Source organism: Moschus berezovskii, chromosome 15 (assembly GCF_049115385.1).
Source record: "Moschus berezovskii isolate FMDL1 chromosome 15, NW_MosBer_1.0, whole genome shotgun sequence".
Taxonomy (NCBI): Eukaryota; Metazoa; Chordata; class Mammalia; order Artiodactyla; family Moschidae; genus Moschus; species Moschus berezovskii.
The window spans coordinates 37,313,478-37,335,500 of NC_142474.1; the positions used below are offsets into that span (position 1 = coordinate 37,313,478).

Below are 22,023 nucleotides of genomic sequence, written 5' to 3' on the forward strand. Positions count from 1 at the left end.
TATTTAACTTCTATGCAGAGTACATCAGGTGAAATGACAGATTGGATGAATAACAAGCTGGAATCAAGATTGCTGGGAGAAATATCAACAACCTCAGATAAGCTGATGATACCATTCTAATGGCAGAAAGTGATGAGGTACTAAAGAACCTCTTGGTTAAGGTTAAAGAAGAGAGTGAAAAAGCCAGCTTGAAACTCAATATTAAAAAAAATAAAAAACTAAGATCATGACATATGGTCCCATAGTGTTGAAAGTGTTAGTTTCTCATTTGTGTTCAATTCTTTATGACCCCATGGACTGTTGCCCACCAGGCTCCTCTATCTCTGGAATTCTCCAGTCAAGAATACTGGAGTGAGTAGCCATTTTTTTCTCCAGGGGATCTTTCTGACCCAAGGATCCAACCCAGGTCTCCTGCATTACCAGCAGATTCTTTACTGTCTGAGTCACCAGGGAAGCCCTAACTTCATGGCAGATAGAAGGGGAAAAGCATGGAGGCAGTGACAGACTTTATTTTCTTGGGCTCCAAAAATCACTGTGAATGGTAACTACAAACATGAAATTAAAAGAAATTTGCTCCTTGGAAGGAAAACTACAACAAACCTAGACAGTGTATTAAAAGCGGAGACATCACTTTGCCAGCAAAGGTCCATATAGTCAAAGCTATGGTTTGTCCAGTAGTCACATACAGATTTGACAGTTGGACCATAAAGAAGGTTGAGTGCCAAAGAACTGATGCTTTCAAATTGTGGTGTTGGAGAAGACTCTTGAGAGTCCCTTGGACTGCAAGGAAATCAAACCCGTCAATTCTAAATGAAATCAACTCTGAATGTTCATTGGAAGGACTGATGCTGAAGCTGAAGCTCCAATACTTTGGCCATCTGATGTGAAGAGTCAATTCACTGGAAAAGACCTTGATGCAGTCTTTCCAGACTGAAGGCAAAAGAAGAAGGGGGCCTCAGAGAATGAGATGATTAGACAGCATCATTGACTCAAAGGAGAAGACAGAGGATATGGTCCACTGGAGAAGGGAATGGCAAACCACTTCAGCATTCTTGCCTTGAGAATCCCATGAGCAGTATGAAAAGGCAAAAAGATATGACACTGAAAGATGACCTCCCCCTTCCCCAGGATGGTAGATGCCCAATATGCTACTGGGGGAAGTCAGAGAAAGAGCTCCAGATTGAATGAAGAGGCTGAGCCAAAGTGGAAACGATGCCCAGTCATGGATGTGTCTGGTGGTGAAAGTAAAGACCAATTTTGTAAACAGCAATATTGCATAGGAACCTGGAATTCTAGGTTCATGAATCAAGGTAAATTGGAAGTGGTCAGACAGGAGATGGCAAGAGTGAATATCAACATTTTAGGAATCAGTGAACTAAGATGATGGGAGTGGGCAAATTTAATTCAGATGACCACTCTATCTACTAGTGTGGGCAAGAATCCCTTAGAAGAAATGGAGTAGCCCTCATAGTCAAACAGAATCTGAAATGCAGTACTTGGGTGCAATGTCAAAAACAACAGAATGATCTGTTTGTTTCCAAGGCAAACCATTCAGCATCACAGTAATCCCAATCTATGCCCCAACCACTAATGCCAAATAAGCTGAAGTCGACCAGTTCTATGAAGACCTACAAGACCTTCTAGAACTAACACTGAAAAAAGATGTCCTTCTCATCATAGGGAACTGAAATCCAAAAGTAGGAAGTCAAGAGATACCTGGAATAACAGGCAAGTTTGGCCTTGGAGTACAAAATGAAGCAGGGCAAAGGATAACAGAGTTTTGCCAAGAGAATGCACTGGTCATAGCAAACACCCTTTTCCAACAACACAAGAGACAACTCTACACATGGACATCACAAGATGGTCAATACCGAAATCAGATTGATGATATTCTTTGCAGCCAAAGATGGAGAAGCTCTATACAGTCAGCATGAATAAGACTGGGAGCTGACTGTGGTTCAAATCATCAGCTCCTTATTGCAAAATTCAGGCTTAAATTGAAGAAAGTAGGGAAAACCATTAGACCATTCAGATATGATCTAAATTAAATCCCTTATGATTATACAGTAGAAGTGACAAATAGAGTCAATTAATTAAATATGATAGTCAGAGTGCCTGAAGAACTATGAATGGAGGTTTGTAACATTGTACAGGAGGTGGTGACCAAAACCATCCCCAAGAAAAAGAAATGAAACAAGGCAAAATGGTTGTTGGAGGAGGCCTTACAAATAGCTGAGAAAAGAAGAGAAGTGAAAGTCATAGGAGGAAGGAAAAAATATACCCAACTGTATGCAGAGTTCCAAAGAATAGAAAGCAGAGATAAGAAAGCCTTCTTTTGAACACTGCAAAGAAATAGAGGAAAACAATAGAATGGGAAAGACTAGAGACCTCTTCAAGAAAATTAGAGATAAAAGGGAGCATATCATGCAAAGATGGGCACAATAAAGGACAGGAATGGTAAGGACCCAACAGAAGCAGAAGATATTAAGAAGAGGTGGCAAGAATACACAGAAGAACTGTACAAAAAAGGTTTTAATGACCTGAATAGCCACGATAGTGTTATCAGTCACCTAGAGTCAGACATCCTGGAATGTGAAGTCAAGTGGGCCTTAGGAAGCATTTCTAAGGAGGCGGAGGTGATGGAATTCCAGCTGAGTTTTTTCAAATTCTAAAAGATGATGCTGTGAAAGTGCTGCACTCAATATGTCAGCAAACTTGGAAAACTCAGCAGTGGCCACAGGACTGGAAAAGGTCAGTTTTCATTCCAATCCCAAAGAAGGATGATGCCAACAAAGGTTCTAACTGTGACACAATTGCTCTCATTTCACTCGCTAGCAAGGTAATTCTCAAAATCCTTCAAGCTAGGCTTCAACAGTACATGAACCGAGAACTTCCAGATGTATATGCTGGATTTAGAAAAAGCAGAGGAACCAGAGGTCAAATTGCCAACATCTGTTGGATAGCTGAGAAAGCAAGGGAATCCCATAGAAATATCTACTTCTGCTTCACTGACTACACTAAAGCCTTTGACTCTGTGGATCACAAGAAACTATGGAAAATTCTTAAAGAGGTGGGAATATCAGACTAACTTACCTGCCTCCTGAGAATCCTGTATGCAGGTAAAGAAGCAACAGTTAGAACCAGATATGGAACAATGGACTGGATCAAATTTGGGAAAAGAGTATGTCAAGGCTGTATATTGTCAACCTGCTTATTCAACTTCTATGCAGAGTAGATCGTGCAAAATGCTGGGCTGGATGAATCACAAGCTGGAACCAAGATTTCTGGGAGAAATATCAATAACCTCAGTTCATGCGACGAGTTGACTCACTGGAAAAGAGTCTGATGCTGGGAGGGATTGGGGGTGGGAGGAGACGGGGACGACAGAGAATGACATGGCTGGATGGCATCACCAACTCGATGGACATGAGTTTGAGTGAACTCCGGGGGTTGGTGATGGACAGGGAGGCCTGGCGTGCTGTGGTTCATGGGGTCACAAGGAGGAGGACACGACTGAGCGACTGAACTGAACTGAACTGATGCAGATAATATCACCTTAAAGGCAGAAAGTAAAGAGAAACTAAAGAATCTCTTGATGAAGGTGAAAGAGGAGAGTGAAAAAGCTGGTTTAAAACTCAATATTCTAAAAACTAAGATCATGGAATCTGATCCAATCACTTCATGGTAAATAGGTGGGGAGAAAAGGGCAACACAGACAGACTCTATTTTCTTGGGCTCCAAAATCACTGCAGATGGTGACTGCTGCCATGAAGTCAAAAGGCACTTGCTCCTTGGAAGGAAAGCTATGACAGACCTAGACAGACTATTAAAAAGCAGAGACATCAATTGCCATCAAAGGTTTGTATAGCCAAAGCTATGGCTTTTCCGGTAATCATGTATACATGTGAGAGTTGGACCATAAAGAAGGCTGAGCACCGAAGAATTGATGCTTTCAAATTCTGGTGCTGGAAAAGACTCTTGAGAGTCCCTTGGACAACAAGGAGATCAAATCAGTCAATACTAAAGGAAATCAGTCCTGAATGTTCACTGGAAGAATTGATACTGAAGCTGAAACTCCAATACTTTGGCCACCTGATGCGAAGAGCCAACTTACTGGAAAAGACCCTGATGCTGGGAAAGATTGAGGGAAGGAGGAGAAGAGGATGATAGAGGATGAAATGGTTGGATGGCATCAACGACTCAATGGACATGAATTTGAGCAAACTCCAGGAGATAGTGAAGGATAGGAAGTATGGTGTCCTGCAGTTCATGGGGTCACAAAGAGTCAGACACAACTGACTGACTGAACAACAACAAAAATTCTGGTGCTTTCAAGACAAAGGGATGGTGGAAGGAAAGAGATTCAGGGGAAGTGAAATTCCTGAGGCAGACATGTAGAGAGGCATTTAGGACCCCACTGTGAGGGTTCTAGTCCTTGCAGATATCTGACAAGACTGGGTCAGCAGTCATGTAGAGGAATGCAAGGTGATCCAAACTTATCATTGGATTTGGAGACACTCACAATCGGCTATTAGAGAGACACATGTCAATAAATAATTGCACCACAAAACCACAAGGAGATTGGTTATCTTACCCAGAATCTTAAGACAGGTCTTGTCTGAGGTGGTTCTGAGTATTCTGCAGAGGGTAATAGAGGGCTTGAGAGGGCTGGGCAATATGGTTGTGTTGGAAACCATGGGTTACGGAAGGTGAGCTTAGAGAACAAAAAAGGACCATGTCGTGAAGGACCTTGTGCAGTTTGTTGAGGTACTATGAGCTTCTTCTGTGCAAGGCAGAAAGCTCTTACAGGGATTTGAATAGATTTGAAGGACCTTTAAAAACAAAGAATGGTAGATCCGGAATAGATTGTAGATGTCACTTCATTCTGCTTTCCTTGAAGAATTTGAAGTGTTTACAACATGGATTGTTTCTGATACACCTGAAGAATGTTCTTAAAAACCTGCCATATCTTTTTTCAACAATTTTGTACTTTGTGTGTGTGTGTGTGTGTGTGTGTGTGTGTGTGGTGCAGGTAAACTCTTGAGTACCTGAGCTTTTGTGTGAGTGGGAAAGCAAAGAAATTCATCCTGTATATCTTTGAGCCACTTACATATATGGTTGCTATGGCACTGGCAGAGATATACAAAGTTCTTTTAAGACAGGATAGACTCTCCTAAGTGGGTGTGGGAGTAGTAGGAAGTAGGAAACTGGGTTTCCAGGGGCAAGACAGAATAATTCACTCATTCAACTGATGCACTCAGTTCTGTGCTAGGTGCCGTGTGGGACACAAAAGAGGCAGAAACTTCAACTCTTATCCCTGAGGGATCCGTATTTGACTTGGGAATACATGGATAAAGAAGGCAATGTCAGTAAGATAAGACAGTGAGGTCTGATCTGTAGAGATGTGTTAAAGACATTTCAGTGGGATACAAGAAATCTTTGTGGATTCACAGTGTTGCTAGTTTTGAAGTGATAGACATAAATGGGGGGAGCAACCAGGGAGAATTCCATGCTTGAGGTAGGGCCATGTACACATGGATGATCTTATGTTGGAAGCCATCAGGGTAAGCACCCCCAATCCAGGAACCTGAGGCCATAAACAGAGAATCTTTGCTGGCATACATAGGAATTGCCCAGCAGACCACACAGAGATCCTACTGCTTCTTGTCTTAGTTTGTGCAGCTAAAACAAAGTACCATAGACTAGGTGGTTTATAAACAACACAACTTTACTTCTCAGAGTTCTAAAGTCTGAGAAATCCAGGATAAAGGCATTGAGAGATTTGGTGTCTGCTGGTGTCAGAGGCAATTCCTGGTTTTTAGACAGCTGTCTTCCCTCTGTATCCTCACACAGAGAAGGAAGGAAGGAGTTCTCAGAGGATTCCTTTGTAAGGGAAGCCCTCTCCCTTCCCTCCCTTCCCTGATAGCCCAGTTGGTAAAGAACCCACCTGCAATGCAGGAGACCTGGGTTTCATCCCTGGGTTGGGAAGATCCCCTGGAGAAGGGAAAGGCTACCCACTCCAGTATTCTGGCCTTGAGAATTCCATGGACTGTATAAGTCCATGGGGTTACAAGAGTTGGACACGACTTAGCAACTTTCACTTACTCACTCACTCCTTTCTTAGGGTGAAACCTTTATAACCCAATCATCTCTCAAAGGCTCCACTTCCTAATATTATCACATTAGAGAGGGTAGGATTTTGACATATGAAGTTTGGGGAGACACACACATTCAATCTATTGCACATCTCATTCCCCACCTCCAAGCACTTGGGCCTTGCAAATTTAGTCCAAATGAGACTGTAGACTCTGGAACTAACAGCTATATCTTCATTACCTTTAACACCCACTCAAGATGAGGTGATAAATCACCTCTTTCCTGAAGGATCTCCATAATTAGAAGTTGAAGCTACTCTTATATTTTTCAGTGTTTAGATGTATATTCTTTTGCTAAACAAGAGTATCTTCCCCCTCAGACATTTGCCCTAGTTTTTACGTGATTGTCCACTCACTTGTTGATGGACATTTAAGTTTCCTCCAGGTTTGGGCTATGGGCTATTCTGAAGAGAGCTGCTATCGACATTTGAAATATGCAAGTTTTTTTTGAGGACATATGTTTTCCTTTCTCTTGTATATATATACCTAGGAGTGGAATTGCTGGGTCAATATGTTGAAATATATTAGAAACTGCCCAACAATTTATATTAGAAAATATTAGAAATAGAATATATTAGAAATATATTAGAAATGTATTAGAATATTTTAGAATATATTAGAAAATGCCCAACAGTTTATCAAAGTGATTGAACAAGTTTTCACTCTCATCAGCAGGGTAAGAAAGCTAGGAATGGGTTTTGATGTGCTTCCCAAGTGGTGCTAGTGGTAAAGAACCCACATGCCAATGCAGGAGATGTAAGAGAGGCGGGTTCGATCTCTGGGCTAGGAAGATCACCTGAAGAAGGGCATGTCAACCCATTCTAGTCTTGCCTGGTGAACTCCATGGACAGAGAAGCCTGGCAGACTGCAGTTCATAGGATCACAAAGAATCAGACACAACTGAAGCAACTTAGCATGCACGAATTCCCACTTAATCTTAGGTTTCAGAACTTCCCTGGTGGTCCAATGGCTAGGACTCTGTACTCCTAATGCCAGGGGGGCACAAGTTTGATCCCTGGTCAGGGAACTAGATTCTTCATGCTACAGCTAAGAGTTTGAGTGCCGCAACTAAAAAAATCCTGTGTACCACAATGAAGACCTGACATAGCCAAATAAATAAATTAAAATATATATTTTAAAAAATCCTTCAGATCTCAGCACAAATATTAACCCTCAATTTTAATACCCAGTTCCCCTTTACTCATGTGAAATTGATTAGCCATATTCATTGTTTAAGTCTGTCTCCAAAATTGACCTATTCTAAACTAACTGTGGTCTCTAATACTGTAGCCCCTAGGCCAAGCACACAGGAGTAGCTCAGTAAATGTTTATATCCTAACAGATTGGCCAGTGGGTAGAGTCCAGTTGTCTGGCAGTTTAGCTGCCCTCCTTTTGGTCTGCACATAAGGTTGTTAGTCCTGTTTTCTAGTGATCATCCTCTTTCATTTCTAGCCACTCCCCGAGTCATAGTCCATTTTAGAGTTATACTAAGCTGTCTGTGGTGCCCTTGTCATCACTTTCTAGCCCTTTAAGTCATTGGGCATTCTATTTCTTCTTAATAGGAGCACCCTTCTGTGCTCCATTGTCTTACTTTCTAATGACCCATACCTAAATCTCATCTCTAATCTCCCCAGGAGCAGCTAATCTGCTCTATTTTAAGCCTCCATAGCAGCCTCCCTAGCCCCTTTGAGCCTATAATGTTTCCCCATCACTGTGACTGTGAACATTTCAAAGCAATATATCCTAAGATTTTGAGGAATCTCATTATAGCACAGGTTTCCCCCATAGAATTCAGTAAAGTTTAATTAGAAAGAATAAATGACCACCCTCTGGTGACAGCTATTTTTAAAACTAGTGAAATAAGTTCTACCCCTAAATGAAATGACTCTGTAGTATAATAAGACTGAGTGACAGAAGGCATAAATGTGCCTGAATCTTATTTAGACTGGCATCCAGATACATGAGAAGATGTACTAGAGTGAGAACATTTCTGGGGGGGGTTCCAGCATTTCCCCTGGGAGGAGAAACATGTAAGGCAGGTGGTGAGGACAAGGGAATCAGACAGGGGAGGACAGGCAGGTTCAAGATGGAACATCTCAGACTCACCATGTGCCAGACTTAACCTTTTTCCTTTTGCAGTTCTGGTTGCCTTCAGCCCATTCCCTGCCCAGCAACTAGAGTCATATTTCTAAATGGAAGCCTGAGGTAGTATTCAAGCTTGATACAGTATTCCTAATACTCTTCACTGCTTGCCCTTACCTACACTCTTCTCAAAGCATAGTCCATGGACCAGCGGTGTTGCATCACTGGGATCTGCTAGAGCTGCAGAATTTTGAACCCACCCACCCAAACCTGCTGAAGCAGAGACTGCATTTTACCAAAATTCCCAGTAAAACTTAAGAAAGTGCTGCCCTGTAGGACCAACAGAATGAAGGAACATGGTCTTGCCCTTCTCGTTTTCTAGCCTTATGGCGTCACTCTTCACCACATGCCTCCACATCTCTATTGAACTGAACAACTTTGCAACTCCTTGAATGTACCTGGGTGGTTTTGCTTTTGTTTCTTGCAATAATACTGCACTTCCTTATCTTCTTCACCTAGATATACCCATTCATCTTTTCAGACTTGCCCTCTCTGGAAACCTTTCTTGCTAGTGCCCTTGGGTAGACAGAGCTTTCCCATACTGCTCAGTCATTATCCACTTTCTCAACAGACTGAGACCTGGAAGGCAGCAGTGGCAGTTTTTTCACTGTGGTATCTGCAGAGCCCTGGGGATGGTCAGGTGTGTGATAGAGAGTCAGTAAAGATTTATTGCTAACTGATCTTAAACTCCAGTGGAGGCCCAGGTGCTATCTCTCTTCTGCTCTGGACTGGCTGTTCCCAAGCCCATGTACCACTGGGTGGCCCATCTGCATGTGAGGAGACAGATCTAGAAAGCAATCTTCAATCACCTACAGCCCTCAACTTGAAATGACTTCATCTCTGACTTGAGAGGGCTACAAAATTGCCTATAGAATGAATTAATATGTATAAAGTTTATAAATTTAAATTAGTTGTCCTGGAACCAGTCACAAATGACAATGTACATCTCTTCTCCCTCTGCAGTCAGCTGCTTATTTGAGACTAGCCAGGTATACTAATCATGTTTTTGAACAAATCTGCATATTTTGATGTTTTGATATCCTAAAAATACTTTTCTGGCTGGAGAAAGACTACCCTCTCAGGACCAGTCAAATTTTAAAGATAGCAAAGGCTTAGCTGAGAGAAGTGGAGCCTGCTTTCTATCAGACCTGTGCATTCCTACTTTAAAGAGTTGGGAGCCAGAAAACTAGAGAGCAACAATATAAGCGCAAAGTCCACTGAAATCATTCAGTCTAGCCAATCCTAAACTGTTTATTGTATCCTGCTTTGCCCTTCCTGAGGAAACCCCAATCCGAGTTTCTGACTTGGGCTCTCCCTTTGCTCTTGCTTCTGCTTCCTAACCAGTCTGGTGTTTGTTCTGTGATCCTTTGGTGCTGGCAAGGTGTGTCTCTCATTTCTAGGGAAATTGTGATCCATGACATTGACTTCTTGCTGTTGTCACTCAGTCATCGTCATAAATGAAGACCTGGGCACAGAACACCAGGTCACTATTGGTAAATGGTACAAACCAGGGCCCCCCCCAACTCCCAGAAAGCTGGCCTAGCAGTTTATCTGTGGTTATATGTGTATGCGCTTGTGCCACCAGAAAGTTAAGACACAATAGCAGGGACATTGCCTTACTTGCCCACCATTATAGCTCCAGCACAGAGTAGACCGACACACAGTAGTAACTCAACAAATGTTTGTTGAAGGAAGTCATGCCCAAGATAAAGCATGAAAGGACATTAGCTAAAATGGTGAACATAATTTAGGAGCTGAGCTAGTGCCCAGAGGAAAATTATCTGTAATTCTAAGTAAAAGCCATCTGCTAAGGCAGAGGGCCAACAGCCTTGAAATATAGATGTGGGAACTCCACAGACAGGGTCAGGTCCTGTCCTGAGAGAGAGTCTGGCAGCTGGACTTTTGGAGACTTCAATCTGCACAGGTCAGTCTCTTAGCTGAGAGGGAGCAGTTCACTGACCACACTAAGTCTGAGATTCCAGATGGGACATTTTAGAACCTGCTTTTATGACAATAAGCCCAGAAAAGCCCGTTAAGTGTGAGTGGGTGGGTGCTCTCTCCACTTTGGCTATGCTGCTGCTGTCACGTCAGTCGTGTCCGACTCTGTGCGACCCCATAGACGGGCAGCCCACCAGGCTCCCCTGTCCCTGGGACTCTCCAGGCAAGAAAGAACAGGAAAGTGAAAGTGAAGTCGCTCAGTGCTATGTAGGCCAAAATCTGAGGGAAACCCACCGACTCTTTGCCTCTTGCTCATCTCTATTTTATTTTTCTTCAGGGGAGCAGAGATGATGATAATGTTTGGTTTAGGCACAAAGAAGGATAGATAAAATGAGTTTTACAAGATGCTAAAAGGGTTCCGGAACCAATTCCAATGTGTGTGTGCTGGGGCATGGGGTGGATATCCCCACACCAACTGGGTGTGTTGGACATAATTCTGCTGAATTTTGACAGTATCTGCCTGGATATAGTGTCGATCCCACAGGTTAAGGGTTCATCCTGTAAGACTGCCTGCTTTCCACCCCCATTTCAGATACCAGTCCCAAGTCCAGGGTGTCATCTGTGCTTCTGACTGACCAACAATAGATCTGAGTTTCCAAAGACCTACTCTTTGAACTCAATTAACTTACCTAAGTGGATCATAATATTAAAAAGGAAATATATCACTTTGCCAACAAAGGTCTGTATAGTCAAAGCTATAGCTTTTCTAGTAGTCACGTATGGATGTGAGAGTTGGACCATGAAGGCTGAGTGCTGAAGAATTGATGCTTTTGAATTGTGGTGCTGGAGAAGACTCTGAGAGTCTCTTAAACAGCAAGGAGATCAAATAAGTCAATCCTAAAAAAAATCAACCTTGAATATTCATTGGAAGGACTAATGCTGAAGCTAAAGCTCCAATATTTTGGCCACCTGATGCGAAGAGTCAACTCATTGGAAAAGACCCTGATGCTGGGAAAGACTGAGGACAAAAGAGGATGAGATAGTTGGAGAGCATCACCAACTCAATGGACATGAATTCAAACAAACTCCAGGAGATAGTGAAGTACAGGGAAACCTGGTGTGCTGCAGTCCATGGGGTTGCAGACTCAGACATGTCTTAACAACTGAAAAACAACAAAATGGCTCACAGAACTCAGAAAAACATTTTACTTGCTAGATTAACAGTTTATTACAAAACAATATGACTCAAAAACAGCCAGATGAAAGAGATGTGTAGGACAAGGGATGGGGAAGGGTGTGGAGTGTTTATGCCCCTCTAAGTGCAAATAGGAAAAGGAGTGCGTCAAGGTTGTATATTGTCACCTTGCTTATTTAACTTATATGCAGAGTACATCATGAGGAACGCTGGGCTGGAAGAAGCCCAAGCTGGAATCAAGATTGCTGGGAGAAATATCAATAACCTCAGATATGCAGATGACACTACCCTTATGGCAGAAAGTGAAGAGGAACTCAAAAGCCTCTTGATGAAAGTGAAAGAGGAGAGTGAAAAGGTTGGCTTGAAGCTCAACATTCAGAAAACAAAGATCATGGCATCTGGTCCCATCACTTCATGGGAAATAGATGGAAAAACAGTGGAAACAGTGTCAGACTTTGTTTTTTTGGGCTCCAAAATCACTGCAGATGCTGATTGCAGCCATGAAATTAAAAGACGCTTGCTCCTTGGAAGGAAAGTTATGACCAACCTTGATAGTATATTAAAAAGCAGAGACATTACTTTGCCGACCAAGGTCCGTCTAGTCAAGGCAATGGTTTTTCCTGTGGTCATGTATGGATGTGAGAGTTGGACTGTGAAGAAAGCTGATCGCCGAAGAATCGATGCTTTTGAACTGTGGTGTTGGAGAAGACTCTTGAGAGTCCCTTATACTGCAAGGAGATCCAACCAGTCCATTCTAAAGGAGATCAATCCTGGATGTTCATTGGAGGGACTGATGCTAAAGCTGAAACTCCAATACTTTGGCCACCTCATGAGACGAGTTGACTCACTGGAAAAGACTCTGATGCTGGGAAAGGTTGGGGGCGGGAGGAGAAGGGGACGACGGAGAATGAGATGGCTGGATGGCATCACCGACTCTGTGGACATGAGTTTGAGTGTACTCCGTGAGTTGGTGATGGACAGGGAGGCCTGGCGTGTTGTGATTCATGGGGTCGCGGAGAGTCGGACACGACTGAGCGACTGAACTGAACTGAACTGAAGTGCATCACAGTCCTTAAATCTCCACGTGCTTACTACTGGGAAGCTCCAAACCCATCCTTTGGGGTTTTTATGGAGGATTCATTACATAGGGAATGTTGATTAAATCATTGGCATTTGGTCATTAATTCAACCTCCAGGGCTCTCCTCTCCCCAGAAATTAAGGGTTGGGACTGAAAGCTCCAAACCTTAATTCACGATCGTTCCCCCTGGCAACCAGTCCCCATCCTTGGGTGCTCTCCAAAAGTTACTACATTAATATAAATCCAGTAGTTGTGAAAAGGCACTTGTCATTAATATCAAGACACCTTTATGGCTCTCAAGTGATTTTAAGAACTAAGGGAAAGGACCAAGTATTATGACAAAATTGTTCTAATCCCATTGGAAATTTTTCTAGTCACTTAGGAAGTTCCAATGTTTTGGGGATCTGTGAATGCATAACCATGGATGAAGACCAAATATATATGAGAAATGTATTTGGTCATCTGAATGACCAGAAAATGACCAAATATACTGATACAAAAGGGGGAACAGGCCCCAAATGTACTAAGCGCATGTCACTAAATTGAGATTTAATACCTAAATTGATTACAATTTCAACCTCTCCCCAGAGTGGAATCTTAAGCCAGTCAATCTGGAATTACCTGGTGAAGTGAAGTGAAAGTCGCTCAGTCATGTCCTACACTTTGTGACCCCACAGACTGTACAGTCTGTGGAATTCTCCAGGCCGGAATACTGGAGTGGATAGCTTTTCCCTTCTCCAGGGGATCTTCCCACCCCAGGGATCGAACCTAGGTCTCCCGCATTGCAGGTGGATTCTTTACCAGCTGAGTCACCAGGGAAGCCCAAGAATACTAGAGTGGGTAGCCTATGCCTTCTCCAGCAGATCTTCCTGACCTAGGAATCAAACCAGGGTCTCCTGCATTGCAGGCGGTTTCTTTACCAACTGAGCTATCAGGGAAGCAACAGGAATTACCTGGTAAGCACTAGTAATATAATCTGCCTGTTAGGCCCCTGCTGTCCCTTAAAGGAAGGCAACTTTGCCACAAACAGTTGATTCTTTGCTGGTTACTTCCTTTTTCCACCCCCTCCTGTCTATAGAAGTCTTCCATGGAGAAGGAGATGGCAACCCACTCCAGTATTCTTGCCTGGGAAATCCTATGGACTGAGGAGCCTGACAAGCTACAGTTCATAGGGTCACAAAGAGTCGGACACAACTTAGTGACTAAACAAGTCACTGTATAAACATTTTATATATTAAAAAATAAAAAAATATAAAAGTCTTCCATTTTGTACAGGTCTTTGGAGCTCCTTTCTATCTGCTAGCTTGGATACTGCCTGATTCAAATTGATTTTTGCTCAAATAAACTCAAAAATTTAAACATACTTCAGTTTTTCTTTTAATAATATATTTCTTATAAATCACAGCACAGCAGATGTTATAAAGCTCTATCATTTTGTTCTTGAGTAGCAAGTAAACTTGAGTCAAAACAGCCAGTTAAAAAAGTTAGAAACCTGAATTATGGATTTGGAAATTCAAGAAATTCAAGTGTTCAAGGAGAACACAACTACAGGTCTTACCTAACTAGGACCCTTCCCTCGGTCCCTTCCCTCTGCTTAGTCCTTGAACATCTCTTTCCTTGGTGTTGAACCTTGTTTATTGAGCCTAGAGCCTTGTTGGTTGCTGATGTCACCTCTGATGAGTCTTAAGCGAGTAATTCTTCCTGTGGATAGTGTCGACTGGAAAAAAAAGTATAACATGAAAATTGTGAGTTAAGTTTTATTTAGGGCATCTTAGAGAGCTCTGAGGAACTGCTCCGAAGACATAATGGGGGAGGTCGGTATATATGTGAACTGGTGAATGCATGCCATCAAGCACATGTCTTGGCAGAAGTTTGCTGATAGTCATGAGGAGCAGATGTCACCGTTAATGATTTTAGAGCTTTTCTAGATATGAGGAGATGGAAGAATTGGGGCTCATAAAATCTTCTGAAAATATCTAACTATTTGAAGGCCTGTTCTGCCAGTTTCTCCCAGAGCATAGACTGCCTCATTTCTGATCTACCCCCGAACTCCTTTCAGTATGTGTTGAAGGTCAGCAACTGCAGTGGCTAGAGGGTTAATCCTTGTAGAGGCAGATGGCAAGTGACAATTCTTAGCTAACAGCAGTTCCCCTGCCCCCGCCCCAAATCTTTCACCCTCACACCTCCATCTATTCAGGGACACCAGCTGTGTTAAGTCCCCTGGTCCTGATTTGTTCCCAGCTTCCTCTAGTTCCTTTCTGGCCTTCTGCCAACTTCCCTGTACAGTTTAAGGCCAAGCCTATTGGAGTTAAAACAATTTGTATTGTTTAAGAAGGCAATGCTTTCCTACAAAAAAGATGTGGAAATTCCAAGGGAAGATCAGGGAGGGGTGGGTGGGGGTTGAGTGGATGAATGAAGATAAGAAATTCACAGATGGAAGCATCTTGGGGATTCAGGGACACTTAGGTATTGGAGGAAAACCTTTTTCTGGGTAGTCAGCTTTGGCCTGGATGCAGCTGCCAGGAAGATCCTTTTGGGAGTGGGGTGGTCAGTCTGAGGTCTCTCGTGGGTCCAGGTGAAGGCTCCCATTTGCCAAGGGAAACAGCTGAGTCTGTTTATCTGGAGCAGGTTTTTGATGGGATTGGCTAAGAGATGTCAAAAATAAAGCATCTTATTTACATTTTGCAGGTGTCTGTTTTTCCCAGTAGCATAGGAGTTTGGCTCCCTTCTCTTCTACCTGTGAGGCTGGGTGCCCAACTGAAACAGGGACTTCTATGGGCAGTGAGGATAAGATAAGGACAAGCCCTCTGCTGTGCCTGACTGCATGACCTTCGGGCAGATAAAGTGGGCATGCAGCCACTGACCTGAGCTAGGATTATCAGAGGTCTGCTCTTCAACTGAGCAGCACCTGAGCTTTCAGTTGGGGAAATGAAAAAGTCATCATGCCACATCTGTGTACGTTTTCTTGACTACTTGCCTGGCATATGTAGTCTGCCCATGTGTTATCACTACCTGCATATAGGCACGTGGGCCCCACTGTCAGCATTTTAAGTTGAGACCCTGGCAGACTCCAGAGTGTGCCACATAGCAACATATGGGTATTAATATCTTAGGGCATCCTTGTCCAGCTATATACAGCACATGAAGAAAAGGCAGAGAAGAAAGATGTAACCAAACCGAAAGTGCAAAGTTAAGGCCAAGGGTTCACTTCCCAAAGTCAGTCACTTGTTACCAGAAAGCTTGAGGTAGAGAGTAGGGGCAACTCAATTCAAACTCATGGCCACTACCTGGGACATACCTCTTTAGGACAAGAGGGTGGGGTTTCTCAACATTGCCAGTCATATCCTAAGCCAGGTGGGGTGTGAGGGCTCCGGGAAGATGCTGATCTTATGCCCAGACAGCTCAGAGGAAAGGAGAATCATGGGCTATTTACACTGTGTGCTTGATTTCTGCTGCTTTTGATTTTTACGACCTGGAGAGCATTCTTGCTGGGATGCAGATACTTTTATTTCCTATTTTACTGAAGATCAATAAAAAGGCAAACATCACACTGTGCTTCTTCTGCCAGTTAGGGAGTGTGGAGTTGTGCAAACAAACCACCCTCTGAGCAGAAGCCCCCACACATTCTGGCTTTCCAGATGTTTTGGGCCACAGACTAGGTGTAGGATGGAAACTGCTAACAGTTTTACAATTTTCAAATAGTCTTTATGCTCAGAAATTAGTTGGAAAGCTTTAGGTGTGTTGTGTGCAAAGTAGAAAAAATGCTCAAGCACCATTTGGAGAAAAGGCAGATGCTGTAACTTAAATAACAAAGAGACTCTTAAAGTTAGCACAGGATACTGCAGCGGGTAGAATGAGAATTGCTGCAACTATTTAGGAACATAATCTAGGCATGTCTAGAAAAATTTAAATTACACATAGGTTTGTTCTGGGAATGTGGCATGTATAAATCTACTACACAGAAATAAAAGTAACAGATTTCAAAGTTGTCTGTACATTGATGTTTATTGTTTACAGTGGCAAAAAACTGGAAACAACCTGAAGGTCCATCAACAAGGAAATGATTAAATCAATCAGGATCTAGTCCATGCTATAGAATATTATGCCACATCCTAAAGGACAAGTTAACTAACTAGGTGGCTGTTGCATCAGGGTGAAGGTGATAACACAGTGAGACAAACTGCAGAAAAATAAATGTGAGTTGTATGATTACAGTATTTTTAAAAAGCAATCAAACAAAAAACTCTATCTGAGCACAATGAAAGTATGGAGGCTACATATTAGGCAAGAGGGAGAGTGGGATGGGGAAGACATTAGGACCCCCAAATCATAGAAAAATGAAAAAAGCATAGAACAAAGTTGAGCAAAAATTTAGAATATAAATGATCACTTAAATTATTATTGCAAATATGTACATTTGTATATGCAAATGGTAAGGACTAGGAGGTTATAGGGCAAAATGAGAACACTGACAATCAGATGCTGGAACTGTGGGCAATGTTTGGTTTTGGATTTCTGTTGTAATTTTAGTGTCATTTTTACAATAAACATTTAAAAAATGAATGCTTAGAAGGGACAAGAAATCAATGGTTGGTGAAATTATTCACTTTTAAAATGACTCCATCAAGAATAATTCAGAAATCCTTCACAATGTCTTATACATAGTAGGCTTTGACCAACCTTTGCTAAAGTGAAAAACTAGACTCACAAAGCCTTGACAGGATCTCATAATTCCTAAACATGAGCAAGGATGTTCAAATACATATGGAATCAATTTAAAGTTCCAATAATAAATTTGACATTTAAATCACTATATACCAACTGACTACACACCCACTTAAGTCTGGTTTCTGGAACTATTAATGAAATGAGGAAAGACAGGAATTATAGAAAACGTACTACATCATGGCTGAGTATTTTCACATAAGAAATGAAGTCATTTTACTTACGAGGCTGTGTGTGCCCTTATAATTAAACTCGGGAGAGCCGGGACTTGAAATTTCAACATCAGTCTATAAGTACTTTGTTGTTACTGCTATTGTTATTATTAAAATATTGACATGTAGGAAATAACCTGTATGTGTTCTGGACTTTAGTCTTAGTTTCTGATCTAGAACTCACCAGGACTGTGGAAGATGAGCATAGTGCCAGCAGCATGAAAGCCACAGAGGTGGGAGTTCCTCAGGAACTCCTGCGCTGGAACTCCATGCACTGTCAGGGCAGGGTGTCAGGTATCCCTCACACCCAGGGGAAGGTGCTCCACTGGGCTGTCTGGCCTCCAAGTCCTCCACTGGCTTTCTATGTAAAAACCTTCCAAATGTATCCTTGAGAAGAACACTGATTAGCAGTGGAGGTTCAGAACAAGATATACCATTATCAACACTCACATTTTAAAATACTTTGGATAAAATTGTCTGACAATGCACATTTTTTCACCCATACAGACAATTGATAATATTCAGCAACTTTTATCACCAAATATGGTTCAACAACTCCTGAGGGTGGGGGATGGGTACTCTGAGCATATCCTCAGAGAGCCTCTGGGGGCATCTTTTAGAGTATTAGATTCATTATTTTATTTAAACTGTATTGATATTTTGTAATATAAATGTAGTTTAACTAATGATAATTCTTATTTATGGCATGTATGAATTCATTACTTGATCTTCTTAAAGATATACTTTATTTTTAACATTTCTACTGAGGAATTGTGCTTTTGAAGCTGTTAAGTGGTTCATGGCAATGATGGCCCCTCACCAAAGTGGCAGTAAAAGAATGACCAGAGATTGTATGGAGAACCTGTATAACGGGAATATATTTAAAGATGCTTGTATGCATGTATACCTAAAAGCATGCACACAGGGTTGGAGGAACATTAGAAAGTAATTATCATTCAGAAATAGTTTCTTAAATACATTAATTACTTCAGAGATGCGAGTAGCAAATACATATACTTCTTGTGAAGAAACATCTTTGTGCCATAGATCTAGACTACTCCAGGAATCAAGTTGGTAATACTTCCTTACTAGGCAATATGGACATTTGTCTAGATTTTATTTATATTTTAGCTTAATTCCTATATCTTACTTTAATTTAATTAACTTCCATGTACTAAGTTATCAAAAACGTGGCCATCAGCATCAGTCATTTCATATTTCCAAAAGTAGAACTGTACAGAGCAGGAAATATGGGTTAGATAAGCCAGGGTTGAATTATGTCTGATACTTTCTAACTACTTTACTATTTTACTTCTTGGAGCCTCAATTTTCTCATCTATACCAGGAGAATAACACCTATTACACCTACCTCTGAGAGTTGTTGGGAAGCATTGTGAAGTGCTTGGTATGGTCCCTGGCACATTCTTTTATCTGCTTACCAAATATTTATTGCATACTATGGTGGGCCAGATGCTACACCAGAGTTGAGAATGCAATGATGAACAAGCCAACTTTAGGTAGAGCTTGGAGAGGATTGATACCCACACATTTATCAAATATAATCAAGCACCTGAGTGAATAGTTGGGAGTGCTATTTAAAGCGCTGAAGAATCAATCACTGCTCTTTGGTACCTTCAGAACACGTGGGATTTGGGGTTAGAGGAGGAGAACTGGAATAACTTGCTTATGGTTTGCTTGCTTATTGATCTCTGTGGCTGCCAACCTGCCTGCAAGCTTATTTCACAATAAACCAAATGAAACCCAGCAGGCAGAGCATCATGGGCTGGTCCAGAGTGACCCGAAGTCCTGCTCCCCTTTCCAACCAAAAGTCACAGTGCTTGATGGAGCAGAGCTCCCTGATCAGCTGCCACAGGACCCGCTGATAAAGCTTGTTGTCTTGTTTCTCACGGGACAGTTCCTCTTGATTTGCCACCTGGGTGGCATTAATGCAGCTGGTAACAAACTTTTCCTTGGTGACATTGGCCTCGGAGCAGCCGTTGTAATGGATGCCGTCAGGAAACTGCCAATAGTTGGCTTCATAATACCTATTGCCCTCCACTCCAAAGTCGATATCCAGCTTTCGGCCTTGCTTGATGAAGGACCCTGGGTGGATTTCCGCAGTGTGGGCTTCCGTGACCTGGGAGGTACTTGGCAAGACCTTCCGGTTCCACTTGATTCTGTGCTTTATGCCTCTCGCCTTGACTGAGGAGACTTGGCTAAATAGCAGGACACAGACAATGGCCAACCAGCATCCACCCAGATGTTTCTTCATTGTGTCAGAATCTGCAACAGAAAAGGCAGGAGCAGTTAACTTCATCAGTGGAGTTCTGAGTCTCCCATGTCCCCTCCTGTGTGTAGGAGATTCTTTGAGAAGAATGTCATTCTTGCACCCTTTACATGTTTCCTGAAACATAACTCTTCCCAGGCTTGGTCTGCATAGGGTTAAGTCAAAACCAAGTTTCTTGCTGGAATTACACCATTCAGGATAGTGATCTTGGTTTTCTCAGACAGATCAGAAGTTGCAACAGGCAATTTGATTATTCATGGATATCTTTTCTAATCACATCCTGGTGAGAGTGGGGTCCCACCCTCCTCCCTCAAGCAGCTTCTTATTGCACGTACCATGCCAGCTGCAGACATTGCCTCATTTAATTTTCACATGGGGTAGGTATGTTATCATCCTCACTTTATAAAAGTTGAATTGGGTTTCAGAAGTTAAGTAATTTGCCTGAGGCCACACAAAAGCAGGGAATGGGGGGCAGATTTGAATCCAGCTCTGTGATGCTTTTCCCAGGTACCCAAGGGCCATGTCCCATTATCCTTTTGAGTTGCTGAAGGGGATGGTGCTTTTGATTCACTGGGCATGAGGTTAAGTGAATAGCAGCTCTGATGGCCCCTCAGTTAAGTGAACAGCAGAGCCTGTGAAGAATTTCAGAGGAAATGAAGTAAGAGGAAGGACAAGAGGGCTTGGGGAAGCACCAAGAGTCAGGCTGGCTCCAGGACATCTAAAAGACTGCTGATGACCTCAGGAAATATCCCTCCCCCTTAAGGCCCCCAGTCTGGTAGTTAGTCACAACTGGTTCCTGAAACTACAATAGCTATTGTGGAACTCCATCTCTTAAGGTCAAATATTCAGGCCATTCAGCACCTGGACCTTTGTCCATGTGGATCAGGAATACACAGAGAGTTACAATAGCAGGGCCTGCTTAGACCGTCTTCTAGAAGATTTCCTGAGTTCACCAGTGCCAGAGCTGAAGGAGGTTGAAAAGTTTATCTCACTTAGGCCCTAACATATCCTCCCTGCAGTATTCCTTAAAATGATTAGTACTTCTTTGTTCAAAATGTTCAACTCTAGTGTGACACAGGTTCTTATGGAGAAAAATAGGCAAAATGCAACCTAACTGCATGCACATCCAGGCTTCTTTGGACTCCTGCAAAGAGACTTCTGCTGACCTCTCTTTACATGCAGACATCACCTAGTCACTGTCCCAGGGTGGGCATGAGTGTGCCAGGCAGCAGCCTGAGCACCCAGCCTTCCAGCATCCCACTCATCAATGCCCACCAATCACAGTGAACTCAGACAAGCTTTCTCCAAAGAGATCCAAGTGTGAAGAAAACATTCATTAATCTCATAAAACTATTTCATCAGCCCATACCACTTGGTAGGAGAAGGCTTAAATAAGAATAATAGCATAAATTATGTGTGCATCAAATTTAAAAATAAAAGCATAGAGACCTTGAGAAATAAATTAGTCTTCAGAGGCAAGGGCTTAAAAACACAAGAAAATCCTAACCAGCCAACCATTAAGCTAGCATTTTATTATAGCATCAAAACATAGACAGGAACCCCAGTGATGTTTGAATCTTCTCTCAAGTGTCCCCAGACTAGGAACCCACCCCAGGAGGTGAGAGTCAAGAAATCACTGCATGGTTTGTAGTGGTATTAAAAATGAACAGCCCTGGCCACAGAAATGGTTATCACACATAAACTCTGCTCCCCACATACCTTAGGATCTCTCTGATGCACCTCTGGAGCCACGGGCACACTGTCTTCTTGTGTACCTTCTGCACATACTCCTGGACCTGCCTAGCTATGTAGGAGCTGCAGGGGGAGGTGCATTCCTGCTGCTTTCCAAATATGGGAGCCTTTCCCTCCTGGCAGGACCAATCAGGGGTTCCCAAGTACTTCTTTGCCTTGAGACAGATGGACCCTTTCATTACTCTTTACTAATTTCAGTTCACCAATAAATACCATGTGAAGAACTTGGTGAAGTCCAGAAAAACTTGAGAGGTGACTTTTATTGATCTTATTTAATAAAAATATTTTAAACTATTTCTGTTTGATTAAGGAGGATATAAATGAACAGCTAGATGAAGAGGTACACAGGGCATGTCTGGAAGGTTTCCAAGCACAAGAGTTCCCGTGGAGTGTGGGGTACATCACTCTTCCTGAATGTGAATTCACCAACCTGGAAGCTCTTTGAAACCCATGCCAGAATCGGGTGACAAACCAAATATTATAACGAAAGATGTTCGTCTCACCCCTATCACTCAGGAAGTTACAGGGCTTTAGAAGC

General features: G+C 42.4%; 1 protein-coding gene across 1 annotated transcript; it reads right to left on the reverse strand.

Annotated features, from left to right (window-relative positions):
- Positions 1-18,030: 18,030 nt before the first annotated feature.
- Positions 18,031-21,690, reverse strand: PRND (prion like protein doppel). Its single transcript, XM_055424921.2, has 2 exons — positions 21,453-21,690; positions 18,031-19,729 (listed from the first exon to the last, which is right to left on the reverse strand). The coding sequence occupies exon 2, from the start codon at positions 19,716-19,718 to the stop codon at positions 19,182-19,184; it is 537 nt and encodes a 178-aa protein (XP_055280896.2). The 5' UTR covers positions 19,719-19,729; positions 21,453-21,690; the 3' UTR covers positions 18,031-19,181.
- Between the last annotated feature and the right edge of the window lie 333 nt (positions 21,691-22,023).